At 39.9% G+C, this 15657-nt stretch overlaps 1 protein-coding gene across 3 annotated transcripts in view; it reads right to left on the bottom strand.

Moving 5' to 3' along the window:
- The window catches only part of SDK1 (sidekick cell adhesion molecule 1), a 409478-nt gene that overhangs the window by 118892 nt on the left and 274929 nt on the right, over positions 1-15657 (bottom strand). For all 3 annotated transcript variants that reach the window (XM_062587900.1, XM_062587901.1, XM_062587902.1), the window contains 4 exons: positions 12313-12449; positions 5446-5593; positions 4395-4535; positions 707-888 (listed from right to left, as the gene is read on the bottom strand). In XM_062587900.1, the coding sequence (XP_062443884.1) occupies positions 707-888; positions 4395-4535; positions 5446-5593; positions 12313-12449 (608 nt within the window). The remainder of the gene's footprint in view (positions 1-706; positions 889-4394; positions 4536-5445; positions 5594-12312; positions 12450-15657) is intronic.

Raw genomic sequence — 15657 nt, 5'->3', positions numbered from 1 at the left:
TTGTTGATGTAATTTATACTCTTCTGAAAGCACTTACCAGAAAGGTGTGGAGGAGTCGTAGCATAAAAATAAGGGCTTTAAAGATCGTTTTATCTTCCTTTTGCAAAAGTCTGTATCATTTCTGAAATGCTACAAAATCCTCTTTCTTTACAGGCCCTATTTATTCCCTCTTTCCAAAACAAACTATTTTGGGATTGGCAGAACTAACGAAGCTGGTATGCTTGGCATTTTTGTCCTATATTGCATATACAGCCTCTGACCACCACAAAGCCAGTTTCTGCCATATTCTCTGTGCCTCTCCTATCAGAGCACTCTCAGCCCCTGCCTGTCACACCCGTTTCACAGCACCTCAGCTCTCTTCAGCATCTCTTCTCATAACTTTTGCTATGGTTGATTCTGACCTACATGTGTGCTAACATACCATCATGTGGGTCAACAAGAACAGATAATTTTTGCATTCAGCCACAGCTTTTTCCAAATTGAGATAGTAAAAGAGTCTCTTCTCTTGCCTCTACATAGGTATTGACTTTCCTAAAATTTGTAGGTGTTTCCTATTTCTGATACCCTAAGCCCTTCATGAGATTGAAATGAACGGTCAGTTCAATCAAAAGTGTGTTAGATGGGACCATCAGAAAGTGCAGCTGCTGCTCAGGAAACTGTGCTATAAGCTGTGATTCCATAGGATTTATTGTTCTGACTTGCTCACCTCCCTGTAATGTGTACTCTGTCACAGGTCTGCTGAATGCTCCCAGCCCAGCTCCATTGTAAGATGCCACCTGGATTTCATACTGGGTCCAAATGATAAGGTCTTTCACTAAGCAGTAGTTGATTTCAGCACTGGTGATGTTCTTATACTGGTATTCCCCGGGAAGCCCTGCCAAGCGATACCTACCATATGGGAAGAAAAATTTAATGTTAATTAGATAATATCAATTATAACAAATATCTTGCGTAGCAAAATAGCTTCCTTTTTGAAGAGGCAATATACATTTACAGCAGAATTATACAAAGAATAATAAAAAATAACCAGAAACAACAGACTAACTCCTGATAAGACCATATCTTGTTTGACTGCTATAGTATTTATAATCTGATCTCATGAAGATTACATGCTCAGGGCTAAACAAAACTGGTATTTTATCCTGTTTTATGGTTATAGAAAAATTACAGCTTTTTAAATGGGGCTTGTCTAGTAAAAGCTGTGATTTAGTACAAAAAATAGCCCAGATGTGATTTTTATCAGGGTGTTGCTGTAAATCAGTTTGAGAAATGCTTTTTTTCCTTTGCCTCTGAAATCTGAAAAGGAAGAGCTCAGAGGGTGCTGACCTTCCAGTTTCAGGCACTGCCATATTTGGCTTATACCAGGATTCATTTTGCAATATGAATAAAATAAGAACTGAATACATCTGAGGTTGAAGGAATGGCTGGAATTGGAAATTCCAGGAGGAAGGCTAATCCAAAAAATGATTAGTGGAAAACATCCTGAAAACATTCTCCTGCAAGGTGGGAAGGAGAATAACTACACACATTTTTCCTTGTAAAAACTGTGCAGAAAACAGAGTCTATTTCTCTTTAGGCCAAAAAACTACAGAAAAAAAATAAAAAAAATATAAAACAAACCAACCTTGCAAACCTACAAATGTTGAAAAAAGTGTTCGGTTTTCTTCCTTTAGGAAGATGGTATAACAGATGCTTATAATATGCTAATCCATAGCAAAAGAGAATAACATAGACCAAGTAAGGGCATGAGGCATTACTATTTCATGAAAAGACAAATATAGGAACATTCGGATTTTTATTCATCACACAACTTTTACGCAATGTTATTCATTCTTTGCTTGACAATAATCACCAAAAGCTTATTGACACAGAACAGTTTCACTGGTATCTACAGTGTAATTTTAAATTATCTAAGATAAACTGGTGCACTTCCGCACCAGTGTACTTAGGCAACAGAGTCTGTTGTAAAGTTTTCTGATAAAGAAATCAGTTCTTAATCACTGGCAGCTCCTCTCTCCTCTGCTGAAGAGTTGCTTGCCCAGCCATAATTTGGTGTACTTCATATCTGTAACACTACTTTAGTGTGATTCCATTTATGAAACACAAATAAAGAATTATCAGCCTCCAGCTGAGTTTACTGAATGCCTTTCTCTTTTGCTATCTAATGCACTATCTACCTTTTCTTTTCTTTTGGTTCTCATCAAGGTTGTATGAGTGTTGGCAAAGTCAATTCTTTGTGCAGTACTGTTTTGTCTCACACCTAGCAGACAAGGTGTGGAGAGCTCCTGTGATCTAATCTATTATGCTGTTAGCACGGCACTCTTCTAAATGCAGCACTGCCAGGGAGAAAAAGGGCAGAGGAAGAAGACCAGTTCAGAAATGTCATGTCTTCGTGATTTTTCTCACCATAGGCTTTGATGTATACTCTATATGACTTGTGCAGTGCAGCTTCACTTTTAAAGATCAGATTTTCTATCATTTCAGTATCTTGCATGTCTTCAGCTTTGGGTTTCTTGGCTGCACTGTGGTTTTGACTTTGTTATATTCTAATTCTACACAAAATCAATGTAGTAATACCCTTTTTCTGGGCATATTGCGGTCACCACACATTTTGACTTGGAAGAATGTGGGACAATTTGGCTTTTGTAAGACAAACTTAAATTTCTGTCGAATAAATGCCTTCTCCGCTCTGTAGTCTAGACAAAGCATTTAGACATCAAAAATGTTCGCAGATTGCCCGTAATGAATATGATCACTCTCTATTAAAATGGAAAGTGATGTTATAGTGAGGACAGGAATCAATTATACTAATAGCTATGGTAGAAAATGCTTAAGTTAAACATTACTGAAAATGTTATACAGAGAAAGAGAACAGAACAAATTCCAAAAGCAGGAGACTATGGGACTGCTTGCTCAGAGGAGTTCATGCTCAGAAGGGTTAAGAATCATTAGGAATAGCTAAGGAATTCTGTCTATAGCAATAGACTGCTTTGAAGCAAAGAATTGTATAAACAACACTTGTACCCCATGTAAATGGGAACCCAGATTTCATGACAAGATTCTGGCCATGGGCAGAAAAGCACCTTTCTCCACTTGTCACAGATGACTGGCACAGCTCTCAAACTGTGTCCAGCTCTTAAGGCCGCAGGCACTTGCACAAGCGGTACACTGCTATAATAGGCTCTGTGCAGGTGACAAGGAGATCACAGGCTTCCGCTCTGCCTGCAGAGAGAAGGAACTTTCTAGCACTATTTTGGGAACTCACCAACACTCTAACATCACAAAAGCAACTCCATCCATGCCACCAAAAGCGAGAGCACAGCATGAACAGGGTGGTGGCATTTATACTGTAGCATCTAGTCATCTTTCAGTAGGTCTGGAGCACACTACATTAACAATGTCAGCAGCCTGATACAATAGTGCATAACCATCACTTGGAGAGATGTCAGTGGTGGTGTAATGCTTGGGAGTTTCCCACAAAGATGTCTAATTTAGATAATATCTCGCTTACTAAAGGCAATGCCCTAGCTGGCTGCTAGCACAGCAGGATATGTAGAAAGCCAAGCAAGCAAGTAAGCTGTAGTTGGATTAGGTAGGAGCAAATAATTGATTCCTAAGAGATTAGAAAAGGGTTGTGCTCCGCAAAGTCTCTCCAGGTGGCAACACCTTTCCAAGGAAATAAATCCTATGAAAGTGGAAAGACTAGATACATGAAGGATTCCCAGTTACCTGTCTGAATCTACTTCTTTTTAATAAATACAAGTGGGGCTTATTCAACTGACGATTTTTGAAACTAAACCAAAGTCTGCCATGAAGCACCTGACATGTCATCCCCTCTTTCCATTCTGTTTGGCACAAAACTGAAGTTTACTGATGCTGTTCTTGTTCTTCCATAATGCAGGATCCCTTTGTTCATGGTGTCTTTGGTAGGACAATTAACCTTTCTAGCAGGAAGCTTAGACTGTAATAAGTAGATACACATTTGCAATCCATAAGCTGCACTGTATCAACCCATGTAAACACTTTTAGTATATGATGCTTCACTTCCTTTTGAAAACAGAAGAGGTTATCTGGACATGGAGAGTCTCCACAGGGAGCTAATCCACACAGGCAGGCCATTCAGAGTAGCTAATAGAGTAAAAAAGAGCCCCCAACTTCCTCTAATGTAGAGGGACCAGAACCAAAATGCCTGGATTTTGTAGCCATTTAAACAGAGGCCACTTCTCATCCATAATACACGAGGGCAGCCACGGCATTTGTAAATAATAATTAGTATATTAAATAAAATTGGGAATAGCCTTTAACACACGCTTGAATCACACTAAATTAGGAATACCCTCACGTGCGCATAGATCTAGCTCCATATTTGCTGTGTTAGGAACCAAGTAACTCACCTTAGGATGTAGCCGTGAAGAACTCCATTATGCTCGCTTTCCGGAGGAGGTTGCCACTGGACCATGATTGACTGATTAGTCCGCCCACTAGCCACTATGTTTTTAGGTGGGGCGCTGGGGGGCTCCTCAGGTAGCATCAGCCTGAATACAAACAGACATAATGGAAGTGGGCATTGACAGAAAACGATAGATAACATTTCTATTTTATGTATCCACTACATGTGAACCACTTCTGCTTACCAAAGATTGACGACTAGAAGGAAATACAATGCTGGTCAAACTGCTGAAAACACGCGTGAAATAGTTACAACAAATCAACATAATAGGAAATCAGTTAAGCAAGCAACAAGACAGACAGCTGAGGTAACCTTATTCTCTCTGAATCACCCAGGCTGCTGCAGCTCTTTAAAAAGATTACAAGCCTGAATGAGTTAGAGCTCAGGTCCAGTATCTGTGACTCTTCCCAAATCGTTTCTTTCAATATTTTTCATATCAAACACCTACATTTTGAAAAAGCCATTTAGAGTTCAGCTGTTCTGCAATTCAAGCTCACAGCAAGCTTTGGTTCACAGAAGAAAGGGGATGCATTTGAAACTAAATTTGATGAAGCCATCCTTCTATGTCACATCTGGGTGAATTCCAGAAGTGACATTGCAATGATTGGGTGAACGCTGTGCTCCTTCCAGAGCTAACTGCTGGGGTTTTAACACAATAGAAAAAAATATTTAAGTCACATAAATACTTATCTTTCAAGATGCTGTTCAACTAATATTCTGGAAATGTGAGGCACCTCTCTCCCGTGTACACTGAGATCCTGCATCTCCTAATTGCCATTAATACCAATTGCTGACAGTTCCCAAGCATTCTCCAGAGGCCTGGGTAACGGCTAACTGCTCCTTTACTCAACGATTGCATAAAAGTTAAGTTTATTGTATTTATTAAAAAAAAAAAAAAAAAAAAAAAAAAAAAAAAAAACACAGTAGATTTCTCTCCTAGCATTCCTAGGTTACTCCATAGCTTGTACCTGCACAGGGATTTTTTTTTACTGTACCTGCTGGTCTCAGAGCTGTACTGGCCCTTTCCCACCTGGTTAACAGCACACACCCTAAACTGGTAGGTTCGGGCTGGAGTTAGTCCGCTCACAGTGACACCGGTCATCTTTGGGTCAAGATTTGATAGGTGAACCTTCCAGGGAGAATCTGTTGGAATAATTCAGGTTTGAAAAAGACGGAGGTGTTTGTTAAAAGCCCTGCAGAGGTGAGAAAATGCCTTTGAATGCACAGAGCTCTTTGTACTTGTTTTCCTCGGAGGAACTTCAGGAAGAAGTTTCTTCTCAACAAAAGAAACCTTCCTGTCAACACACACAGTTAGGCAGATTTCACATTTGTCTACTGGAAAGTGATGCTGCACATGTCACGGCGTAATAAATAAAAACTATATTCATTAACATTTTAATAAAAGAGGAAGCAAGCATGATAAAGACAGATGGGCTGTGTATTTCACAACCCATCTGTTTGGCAGTCCATTACAACACCACACCCATGAGCGGCTCTGGTGGAAGGACTGTAATGAAATTCACAGTCGGTTTGGAATATCTTTCTACCCAGCTTGCAGGCAGGTGTAGAAGCGTGACTCTCTCCGCCAGATCAGCTCTTTGCTGTAAGACTTGAGAAAGTTTCCGCATCTGCATTTTTTTCTAGAGATAGTATACGGTATTCAGTCTCCTCATTTCCTAGGAAGATTTCCTGGTAGGCGCAGCCCCAGCAGTGCTATCAAACCCGTGTTGTCAGCTCACATACTTCACACGCCAAGCTCCTTTGCTGCCTGAATTACATTTTCAAGTTTTCAAAAAGGTCAGAAATGAAACATGTTGAAAATTAAATATCCCGACTTCTTTTCTTCCTAGCATGGTGTCATTTATCCTCCCCAAAGTCATGGCTGAAACAGTCAAGGAAAGGGGACATTTGGTCTGTGTTGCAACAGTGCAGCTACGGAGTCAGCCAATTTAAAGATTTGTTCGGTTTTTAAATAATACCAGCTGTTTTCATGCTCCCTGCTCAAAATTATAAACACTTCTGGAAATTATCGAGGAGCTAGCTGTAGATTTTGGCAATGTATCTGTGCATGTTGCTCATCAGAAGTACATTGCAGTTCCTGGCAGGTCACCTAGACGTCTGCCTGAAAATGAAGATGAGATGTCCCAAATGTGGAAGGCTGCTAAACTTCACACCAAGACATAAACCACTAATTTAGTGCTTTTCTGGCAGATTCCTTAGCAAGTCTAAGTCCTCTGGGGCATGATGCCAGTTGAGCTATAAACACAGTATCTTTTAATTATTCAAAATATATTTATTCCAGTAATAGCTTTCTGAGAACAAAGTCTTTTTTTAACAGGAAAACTGACACAGCAAAATGAGAGTGCTGGAGAGGGGCATTTGCACAGCAGTCAAGTTCCACAAGCACCAGTTGTTGATGATTTATCAACAGTCACTTCGGCTGCAAGATCTTGATGGCAATTTATCTCAACAGAATATTGAGCTTCTTTTAGTAGGCACTTGGAGAAAGCACACCTGCACTAACTAGGAAAGCACCGGCCAGGAGTTTTTTGCAACCTAGCTCCTTCTAAAGTTTATCAAGCTCCTCCTGAGACTTCCCAAACAACTGTTCACCTTGTTGCACGCAGAGTGCTTGAAAACAAATCATGGAAAGCCAAAGGTATGGCTGACTTACAAAGTTGCCTAAAGCAGATTCATGATGGAAAATGGGAGAGCAGGCAGCCCCAGGAGAGTCGAACGCCCCCACAGCCCAGCTGATCGGGTAGGGGTCCGCTGCCTAGAGCAAATCAGTCTCATTTGTTTACGGCCAGTGTAAACGCCACCCAAGTGTGCTTAACCTCGGCAGCTCAACGTAGTGAGTGGTTTGATTCAACAACTGGGCCTATTAATCTCCTCAGCACCTTGGGGCTTTGCTCTGTTTATATGCTGCATCTGTAGAATACTTTATTTATTCTTTTTCCTCTCCTGGTGGAAGATAAAAGATCTGGCAGGAAGAGAGATTAAACTGAAAACTAATATAAATGAACCCTATTCATCTCCCGGGCACTCTGATTTGTAAAGGAAAGTATTTGAGGAGGATTTGCTTGCTCATGGAACAGTGGATACAGTGAGTTTGCAGAGTATCTTTAAAATTTAAATGTCAAGTTTCTTCTGACAATCAATAAACTAAACATTTTGAAAGCCTGTTCTTCCATCTTAAATACATAACAAAACCCAGAATTGTACAGAAGCTTGTTTCATCGTGTAGAAGAGCAATTCTGACATCGGAAACATTCCATAAAAATTTCAACACTCCCTCTCTTCTCCTTCAGGGATTACTGTCACTCTCCTGCCCCGGGAAGCCTGGGGAAGTTCCACAGTGACAAAAGACTTGCCAGGTCAAACCATTAAATAAACCTCTGTTATATTGAACAGACTGTGCTAATCCTTCACTTAACTTAAGCTGCCCAGAATGTACTCTGGGCTTTGCTTGCTCATTCTTCCAGCGTAATTGCCACTTTCTGAAAAACTTTCATGCTTAGTTGTCCATCCTCTTATGGACATTGGGTATGTGGAATTAACCCCGATTGCCTCTCCAAGTTGATTTGATTGAAACTAAGAATCTCACAGGCTCCTCTCCAGGTTACTGTTTGATTTTGAGGGGTTTATAAATTACTTCTGGTCTATCAAGAACTTTTGGGTGTACTTGTGATAAGCTTGATAACACGGGTTATTCACTAAGGGACCTTTTTTCTACAGTTCCCTATCTACCCTGAAATTCTTGTATTAATCGCAGGCTCCTCAAGAACCAGTTCCGATTTGGAATTGCAGATGACATCTACAGCAGAAACATGATTTTTGTAGCTAATGGAATACATTTCCATTTCCTTCCTTCTCCAGGGGATTTCATACAGATAGCACTATTGGAATTAGCCATATTTTGGAATTTGCTGAATTAGTCTCTCAGATGTTCTTGACAATATGATACTGCAAAAAACTCATATAAAAACAAATTGGCTCATCCTTCCTTTGGTGAGACTTCAACAATGTCTACCACTGGCTTGAGAAAAAGTATCTTTTCACACTATCATATATAGACCTGAGTCACAGTTGTAACAAATTACATTTTGTGTTGATTTTTTTTTTTTTTACAAAGATTTATTAATGTGTTCAATTTTCATCGTTTGAATCACTACCAAAATCAGGATGACAATTCATGAGTAAAACATGCACAGACACTTTTCATAGGAGCTTTAATTATCTCCTCATGGGCAATAACGTGATGAGTCTGAGTTACACCATTGCATCACAATGCAGATACCCAAAAAATACAATAAAACAAAAACGGGCTTTTATCTTAACTGCACCCAGCAGAAAGTACCTCTTTACACATTAATTCAGTTGTTCAGATAAAAGACTAGTCAAAATAACATTCGATTAATCCCAGAAATTTAAACCTCTTAGGAATAAAATAAACGTATCTCCTTCTAACTCCATCAAGATGCTTCTCCAGAATTCCTAGGTACGTTGCTACAGTGGTTAAACCAACTGGAAAACATCCAAAAATTACCTTAGCTCAAATGACAGTAACGCATGCTACTATGTGTTTGAAAATCCTGTTCCACAGGAAGGTCCACTTTCCTGGCTCTGTGTGGGTAGGAATACTTAATGGCTGTGTTTCCCTGGTACTGACTTGTTCAAATTGGATTATAAATTTGCCCCCAAATGTTTGAGGCCATATGTCTCAAATCACCCACAGACACAGTCTCCTGTGGATACTTATGGTTTGAAAATCATTCCATTGTGCCAAATATACTCATTTTAAAGATTAGATGACTTGGTGACTAGAACCATTTACATTTGCAGCAATTTGTGTGCACGATCTGCCACTGTTTTGTCTTTTGTTTTTGTTTTGGTTTGTTTTTTTTTTTTTTTTTTTTTTTTTGCTAATTAAGATGAGGTTTTACATTTTTTTTGTGAACTGAAATTAATGAAAAGGAGTTTTAATCCATGCCAGGTGGAGTGACATGCCTCTCTTTAATGTAGATAGTAATTAGTCCCTTGAAATTTATACTCATTATTTTGAACCCTCTTCAGTTAGTCCTATGTAACAGATACTGTTATTATGTTTTCATTTATGGTACCTGCTTCAAAATGTACAATGGATGCTAAAGCTATCAGAAAATTATTCAAAGCAAAGCAACCAAAAAATTAATAAAACTATGCTACATTTTGGTACCTGTAACTGCAAAACAAAATCCACCTATTAAAACTCCATAGAAACAAGTTTTCTGTTCAGCCTTGCTAACTGAAAAATAATCTGTAATTCTGATGTCCCTCCCTAACCTTTATGTATATACGAAAGCAAACTCGGTTAGGATGTTAAGCATTTTGCCCTGCTGCCAACACAAGCAAATGAGCTTACAGGCAGCATATGCAGAACCCTTGAGAGCTGTACCTTCTGCAGCAAAAACAAAGACCAACAAAAAACCTGAAGGAAAATTTTCTTTGCAAAACAAAAGAGATACTGCAGTCACATCAGACAAAACTACACCACTATAGATCACGTCAGCCTCATTCAAGAGCATTACTGAAAGAGGGGGTGGTGTGAGGGGAAGGAAAGATGCTGTTTCCCACAGGAGTAGGAGGCCTGTAGAAATTAAGTATAAACCACACACTGCTGAGCTAAAATAACCCTCACAAACAATACACTCCAAGCAAATAATAAGAAAATGATAGAGTGACACTATCCAGACATTAAAGTCATCCGTGCAAACCAAAGCATGTTCTGCTGACATCTGTAAAGCTGAGCAATAGTACAAGAAACATGAGAGAACAGTCATATGTGGAGTATTTAAGGGCTCACGTTCCTCCCTGTCCTATTTCTGTGAGTGACCATTCAGAGACAGAATATAAAAGCAAGGCAAGTAAAACAAAGATGAAAACTCCAAGGACAGCAAGATCTAGAATATTTCCAGGAGTTAGGATGCTCCAGTTCGCAATAGTCTGGTCTGCATTTGGTTGCAGCTACAAGCTTGCTGAAGTGCATACACCTATGATTTGTGATAATGAGACTCTCTCAGTGGTAGATTGTGATGCCATCAGCCAAAATTATTGGATCTATCACAGAGTGAGTGAGAGTTCACAGGATCCTGCAGCGTTCTGAGAGACTCTCTGCATAATTTCTGTAGAACTACTGCTAATTTTTACAGAGTCTTCTACAAATTTCTGCAAATAAATTATAGCATTTTCCAACTGATGGCACATTTGCTCCATTCCCATCCTAGAACAAATGCAAAGCATCCTTGCTTGAAAGTCACCTTTCAAACCTCACCTGGCCCTGAATGAGCTGTCTCCTTTCCTAGGGACACTTCCCAACTAACGCAGCCCAGGGCAGGACCCAAGGGCACACACTGTGCCAGCTCTGCGCTGTCTCTGTACAAATACTGCTCTCATATCTTTGCATCATGTTCCCAGACGGGGAGTTTATTAGCTTGTCTTTGTCAAAGCTACTGGGAGAAATGGAAACACAGAGGTAACAGTCTTGGATGAAAGAAAGCAGAAAGGCAGTTACTGGACTGGAGTCAATATGAAAGGAAGCAGAGGGGGAGAGAGTAGAAAAGAGAAGGTGATGAGGAAAAGGTAGAGAATAGGTGCAAGTAGTTGGATCCAGTGTGGCACAGAACACTAAATTCTCAAAGTTACTCTGTTAGAGAAATTTCAGGACTCTGCTCTAGAGAGGTGTTTTAAGGGCAGTAGTCCTAGGCAGGACTTCAAAGGTCTGCTAGCATAAGAAAACTGTACTTGGCTCAACAGCTGCCAAGACCATCAGTTCTGGGACTTCCATATCTGAAAATTTATGCACTCCAGCCTGCAAAGCAAAAGGCTTATATGAGCTCTGAACTAAAGCTCTCCATGTCACAAAACAAACGCTGCTCTCTAGATAATGAGAAATCAGCACTGCTTCATGTTTAGTTATGCAGTGGCTAATTTCCACATGTCAGAAAAAGTGATGCTCTTTATTTTTCCATCTAAAATCAATTATTAGGCTGTGATTTCCATCTCTAAGTGTGATAGAGATTAGAAAATATTGCCAAGGTGACTGATTTCCATATAACCTCATCTTTCACTCAATTCCTAAAGAGGCATTAGCAGTGTCCCTGAATGACCTTGCAATCGGAGCGCCATCAAGGACCAGACCTACCAAAGAGAAAACTGTGAGAAGTGGCAACTTACAATGAGCAAGTTTGTAATCTATGAACCCAGATCCTTCTGTATCTCACAGTTAAGTATCCTCAACTATCTACTTAAAAGAAAGGTGTAAAATAAAAGCATGAGGAAAGTGAAGAGAACATATGAATCCATATACATGTACGACACTAGATCCTGCTGCCAGAGCTGTTACCTGATAGCAGATCAGAGGTTTGTTCCTCAGACAGATCATCAATTCCTTGCATTATCGTACATATTACCATGTACTCTTCAGCTGAAACTGAGGTTCTAAGTGTATTAGGAGATTTATGAACCCAGAGGAAAAGGCAACAATGGAAAGAAATAAAGTACAGCTACTGCCTCGTTGCAGATGACGTTCGGAGCACAGAGAGATGAACAGATGACTCTGTGAGTCAGGCTGGCAAAGTCAGGGGAGGACCAGGGCTCTTCCTGGCTAACAAATTCACCACCTCAAGTCTCCTTCTGTTATTTAACTCCTCCAGCATGATAACTGTTGAATGTAAAACCCAGGACTGCCCATTTCTACACACTATCTCTCATCAAGGAAATAATAGGAATATTTTGTTGGTAGCTCTGGTAAAAGCTAAAACTGAAAGACAATTGAATAATTAAGGAAAATGTGAGGTTGAAACATATTGGATTTTACTCACTGTTCTCAGATAGCTCCACCATGTAGTAGAGAACAGGGCTGTTTCCGTCGAAGGGACGCACCCAGGAAAGCACCACACTGCGGCTGTGTGAGGAATTCAGAGCAGCCAGAAGATTCTGAGGGGAATGAGGCAGTTCACTATTGAGAAAAAGAGAAAGGGAGAAAAAACAGCACAGAAAATCAATCTACTTTTCATTCAGCTACAATCTTACAAGCAGTCAGATGTGCACATGGCATCAGCCTTGCATGAGGATAGATATAAAACTACCAGCAGCTATTGCACAATTAAATAAATGAAAGATATCTCTGAATTATTCACAGTTTTGTCCTGTTTGGGGGAAAAATATGCTGAAAGTCCCCTGGCTGATAAACATCTAATGGAACTGTTACTAAACAGGGGAAAAAGCCATTTTTTCTATTGTTTAATTGAAACAAGTTGGTCAATACATTTCCCTTCTTGCTTTTTTCTCCCCTCTTACAATGATGTCCTTGCAATGAACAGCAGTAGTACATAGAAACAGTAATATGTTTGAGAACTATGATTTAATACGGAATTCTTCATATTTAGCAAAGCAGAAGACATTGAAACTAGCCCTACAGAGCTACTAATCAAAATTACCATACGTACTCTTAGGTTACAGCACAGCTTGATTTATTTGTGAACACAGGCTTATATTGTCACAGGTAGAATCTTTCCTTCATATAATAGGGAAGTTTTTTGGAAGCACCCAACCAGAAAATGCAGTGAAAATGCCTGCAGAAACCCCATGAAAATACTAAATGAAACATTAAATTTCTTCTTTTTTTTTTTTAAAAAAAAAAAAGCAGCTCAATTAAAACATGTAATTTCTCAAAATAAACGCATTCATTCCGACTCATTATCTGAAAGACATAGAGGCTGCGTGGGGCAGTGAGAAAACTAAATTTTGCTACAATCCTTAAATGCTTACCTGTATTAAGTAGTAACAGCCCTCTAGCTATTATATTTAAATCTGGTTTCTACTTCTTCATTCTCAAGGAGGACAAGGACCTCTGACAGCAAAGGAAAAGCAAGGAAGACCACTTTTCTCCCATTTGTTCTACTGCTTCTCCCCAGGAAAGCTCAGCAGTAATCCTTCCACAACACACACTACTGTTAATCCACACTGGCCAGAGCACAAAGCCACAAGGGTATTTGCCATCCTTAATTTAAAAACATACTAATTGCTTGCTGTGATGCATCATGCTCCTGAATGCTTAGTTACTAAAAACACACAACTCCTTACCGCTCACAAAAGTAAACACTGGCTTTAGGTCAGAACTGTATGTTCTGGATTCGGATTTCTTCTGGAAGATGGGGAAATGTACAGAGAACCAAACAACAGCTTTTTTTGTTTTTCCAATTAAATCTGTGAATGTCCTTGTTTATGTCTTTTTTTAAGGGGTACTTGCTGCAGAGTCGGTTCAAAGGAGGTTGCTGGAAGAGTCAAACAGAAATAGCCAGGAAAATACATAGATAATGAGCAAATGTAACTGAAGGGCCATCACTTGCCCACCTCTACTTAGACTGCAAGGGTTAATGCTTCCTAAGGCTCAACCTGAGCTCAAAGTCTCTTCTCGTCTCATCTGGCTTTAAATGCCTAACCAGATCAGAAGCACAGTCACCCTGGGCACCTTCTGCAGTAAACACGGAAGGACACCTCCAGGCGTGATTCAGATATTAACTTCATTAAGTCACTCTCTAAGGATGCCTTGCTCTCTCCATTGATTATATGGAGTTTAGGCTGACACATGCTCATGTGCTGAATGCCTGCCGAAACCCCCCACACACCAGACTTTTGATGCTAAGACACAGTCACTTCGGGGCTAGAGGAAATATAGGACATTGGAAAGAGTATGTATGGAGCCCAAAGGAAATAGATATAGAGCAGAGCACTGCAAAATTTTTGACAAATAAATTGAATTATTTATTTTTACAAAAACCTGTTTCTGTACCACTGCAAATTACTGCTTTCACAAGTTCTCCAGGGGTTTTAGTTTCCGTGTGTGAGATTAAGTTTAGGGTAGAGAGGGACCTGCAAACAGATTTGGAGAGCAGCTGGACTGCAAGACAAAATAGAAGAGTAAGCCTGTCATTTGAAAAGCATGGACTTGGGGTTTAAAATATGGCCATTTACCAAGGGACTATGAAAATGTGTTACTTAATTTTGTATGAAACATTAAATTATAATAAACATTAAACCTCTGTTACAATTTATCACTACACCCTGAGATGGCTGAGTGGAAAAGCGTATCTGCGATTAAGCCGGCAAAGGAAACAACTGAAAGGAAGAGAGCAAAGTGTCGTGTTGTGACCCCAGCTCCCAGGAATCCCAGGCCCCCCGTCGTTCCTTGCTACGCTCTGCGGGGACCATTCGGAGACGGGCTGCGGTGTGCAGGGTGCGGTGTACAAGGGATGGCTGTTGGGAAGCTCACGGCAAACATCCCCAGGTAACTCCTTCTGTAAACTAAACAACCACCACTGGAATTTGTTCGGGGTATTTTCAGGGCATATCTTTACCAGGTAATCTAGTTCTCTCATACATTTAGAAGGGCTGAATTAACAGCTTATTTGAGGACAGAAGCTATGGACTAAAAGAATATACAGTTCGGTCTCTTCTTCTCAGAGTATAAATACTGAAAGATTTTTTTTGGAGGAGAGCAGAGGTTCCCTTCTTCAGTCCTTTCAAGTACACACTGAGCTATAAACGTGCTTTTTGCTCAGGATCTGGTTTTAGCTGATTATTTTGTTAGATTTGCACCAAACGGTAATCTGGCAGCAGCATGAAGGAAATGGGCACTCTGGAGCTGGAAAAGCGCGAGCTGCAGCAGCCCCACAGCACACCTATCTCCCCAAATATCATTCTCTACCCACACGCATCTACCTCGAACAGCAACAGATGGTGCTTACAGATTTAAATCCCTCAAGGCAGATAAAACAAGTGCCTAAGAAACACACCTGGTCAGAAATGAATATTTAAAAGTACAAAGAAATTTCAGCACAGAAGTGTACTGCTCTCCTTGTAGTAACCAAAAGTGGAGATTAATAAATAGTAATTCTTACTTTAGCAAATACTTGCACTTTGTCCTCTTCTCATTTGCTATCACATACTAAGTAAAAGGGATGATAAACAAGACCTGCACCACCATCATGAGTATCTCTGTTCCCAAAAGAGGTTATTGCTTCTTTTTCCTTTAAGAGAATTATTTTTTGTTGCTCTTAACATCTGAGAAGTCATTGCATGGAATGGTAAATCAAAGCTTTCCCCAGGCTGAGAACCACCTCAGATTAGCACCACTCAACTTCTGATACACTGCGGAAGCAAAC

This window comes from Rhea pennata, chromosome 15, assembly GCF_028389875.1.
Source record: "Rhea pennata isolate bPtePen1 chromosome 15, bPtePen1.pri, whole genome shotgun sequence".
Lineage (NCBI taxonomy): Eukaryota > Metazoa > Chordata > Aves > Rheiformes > Rheidae > Rhea > Rhea pennata.
This window is presented reverse-complemented; position numbering and strand designations above follow the sequence as displayed.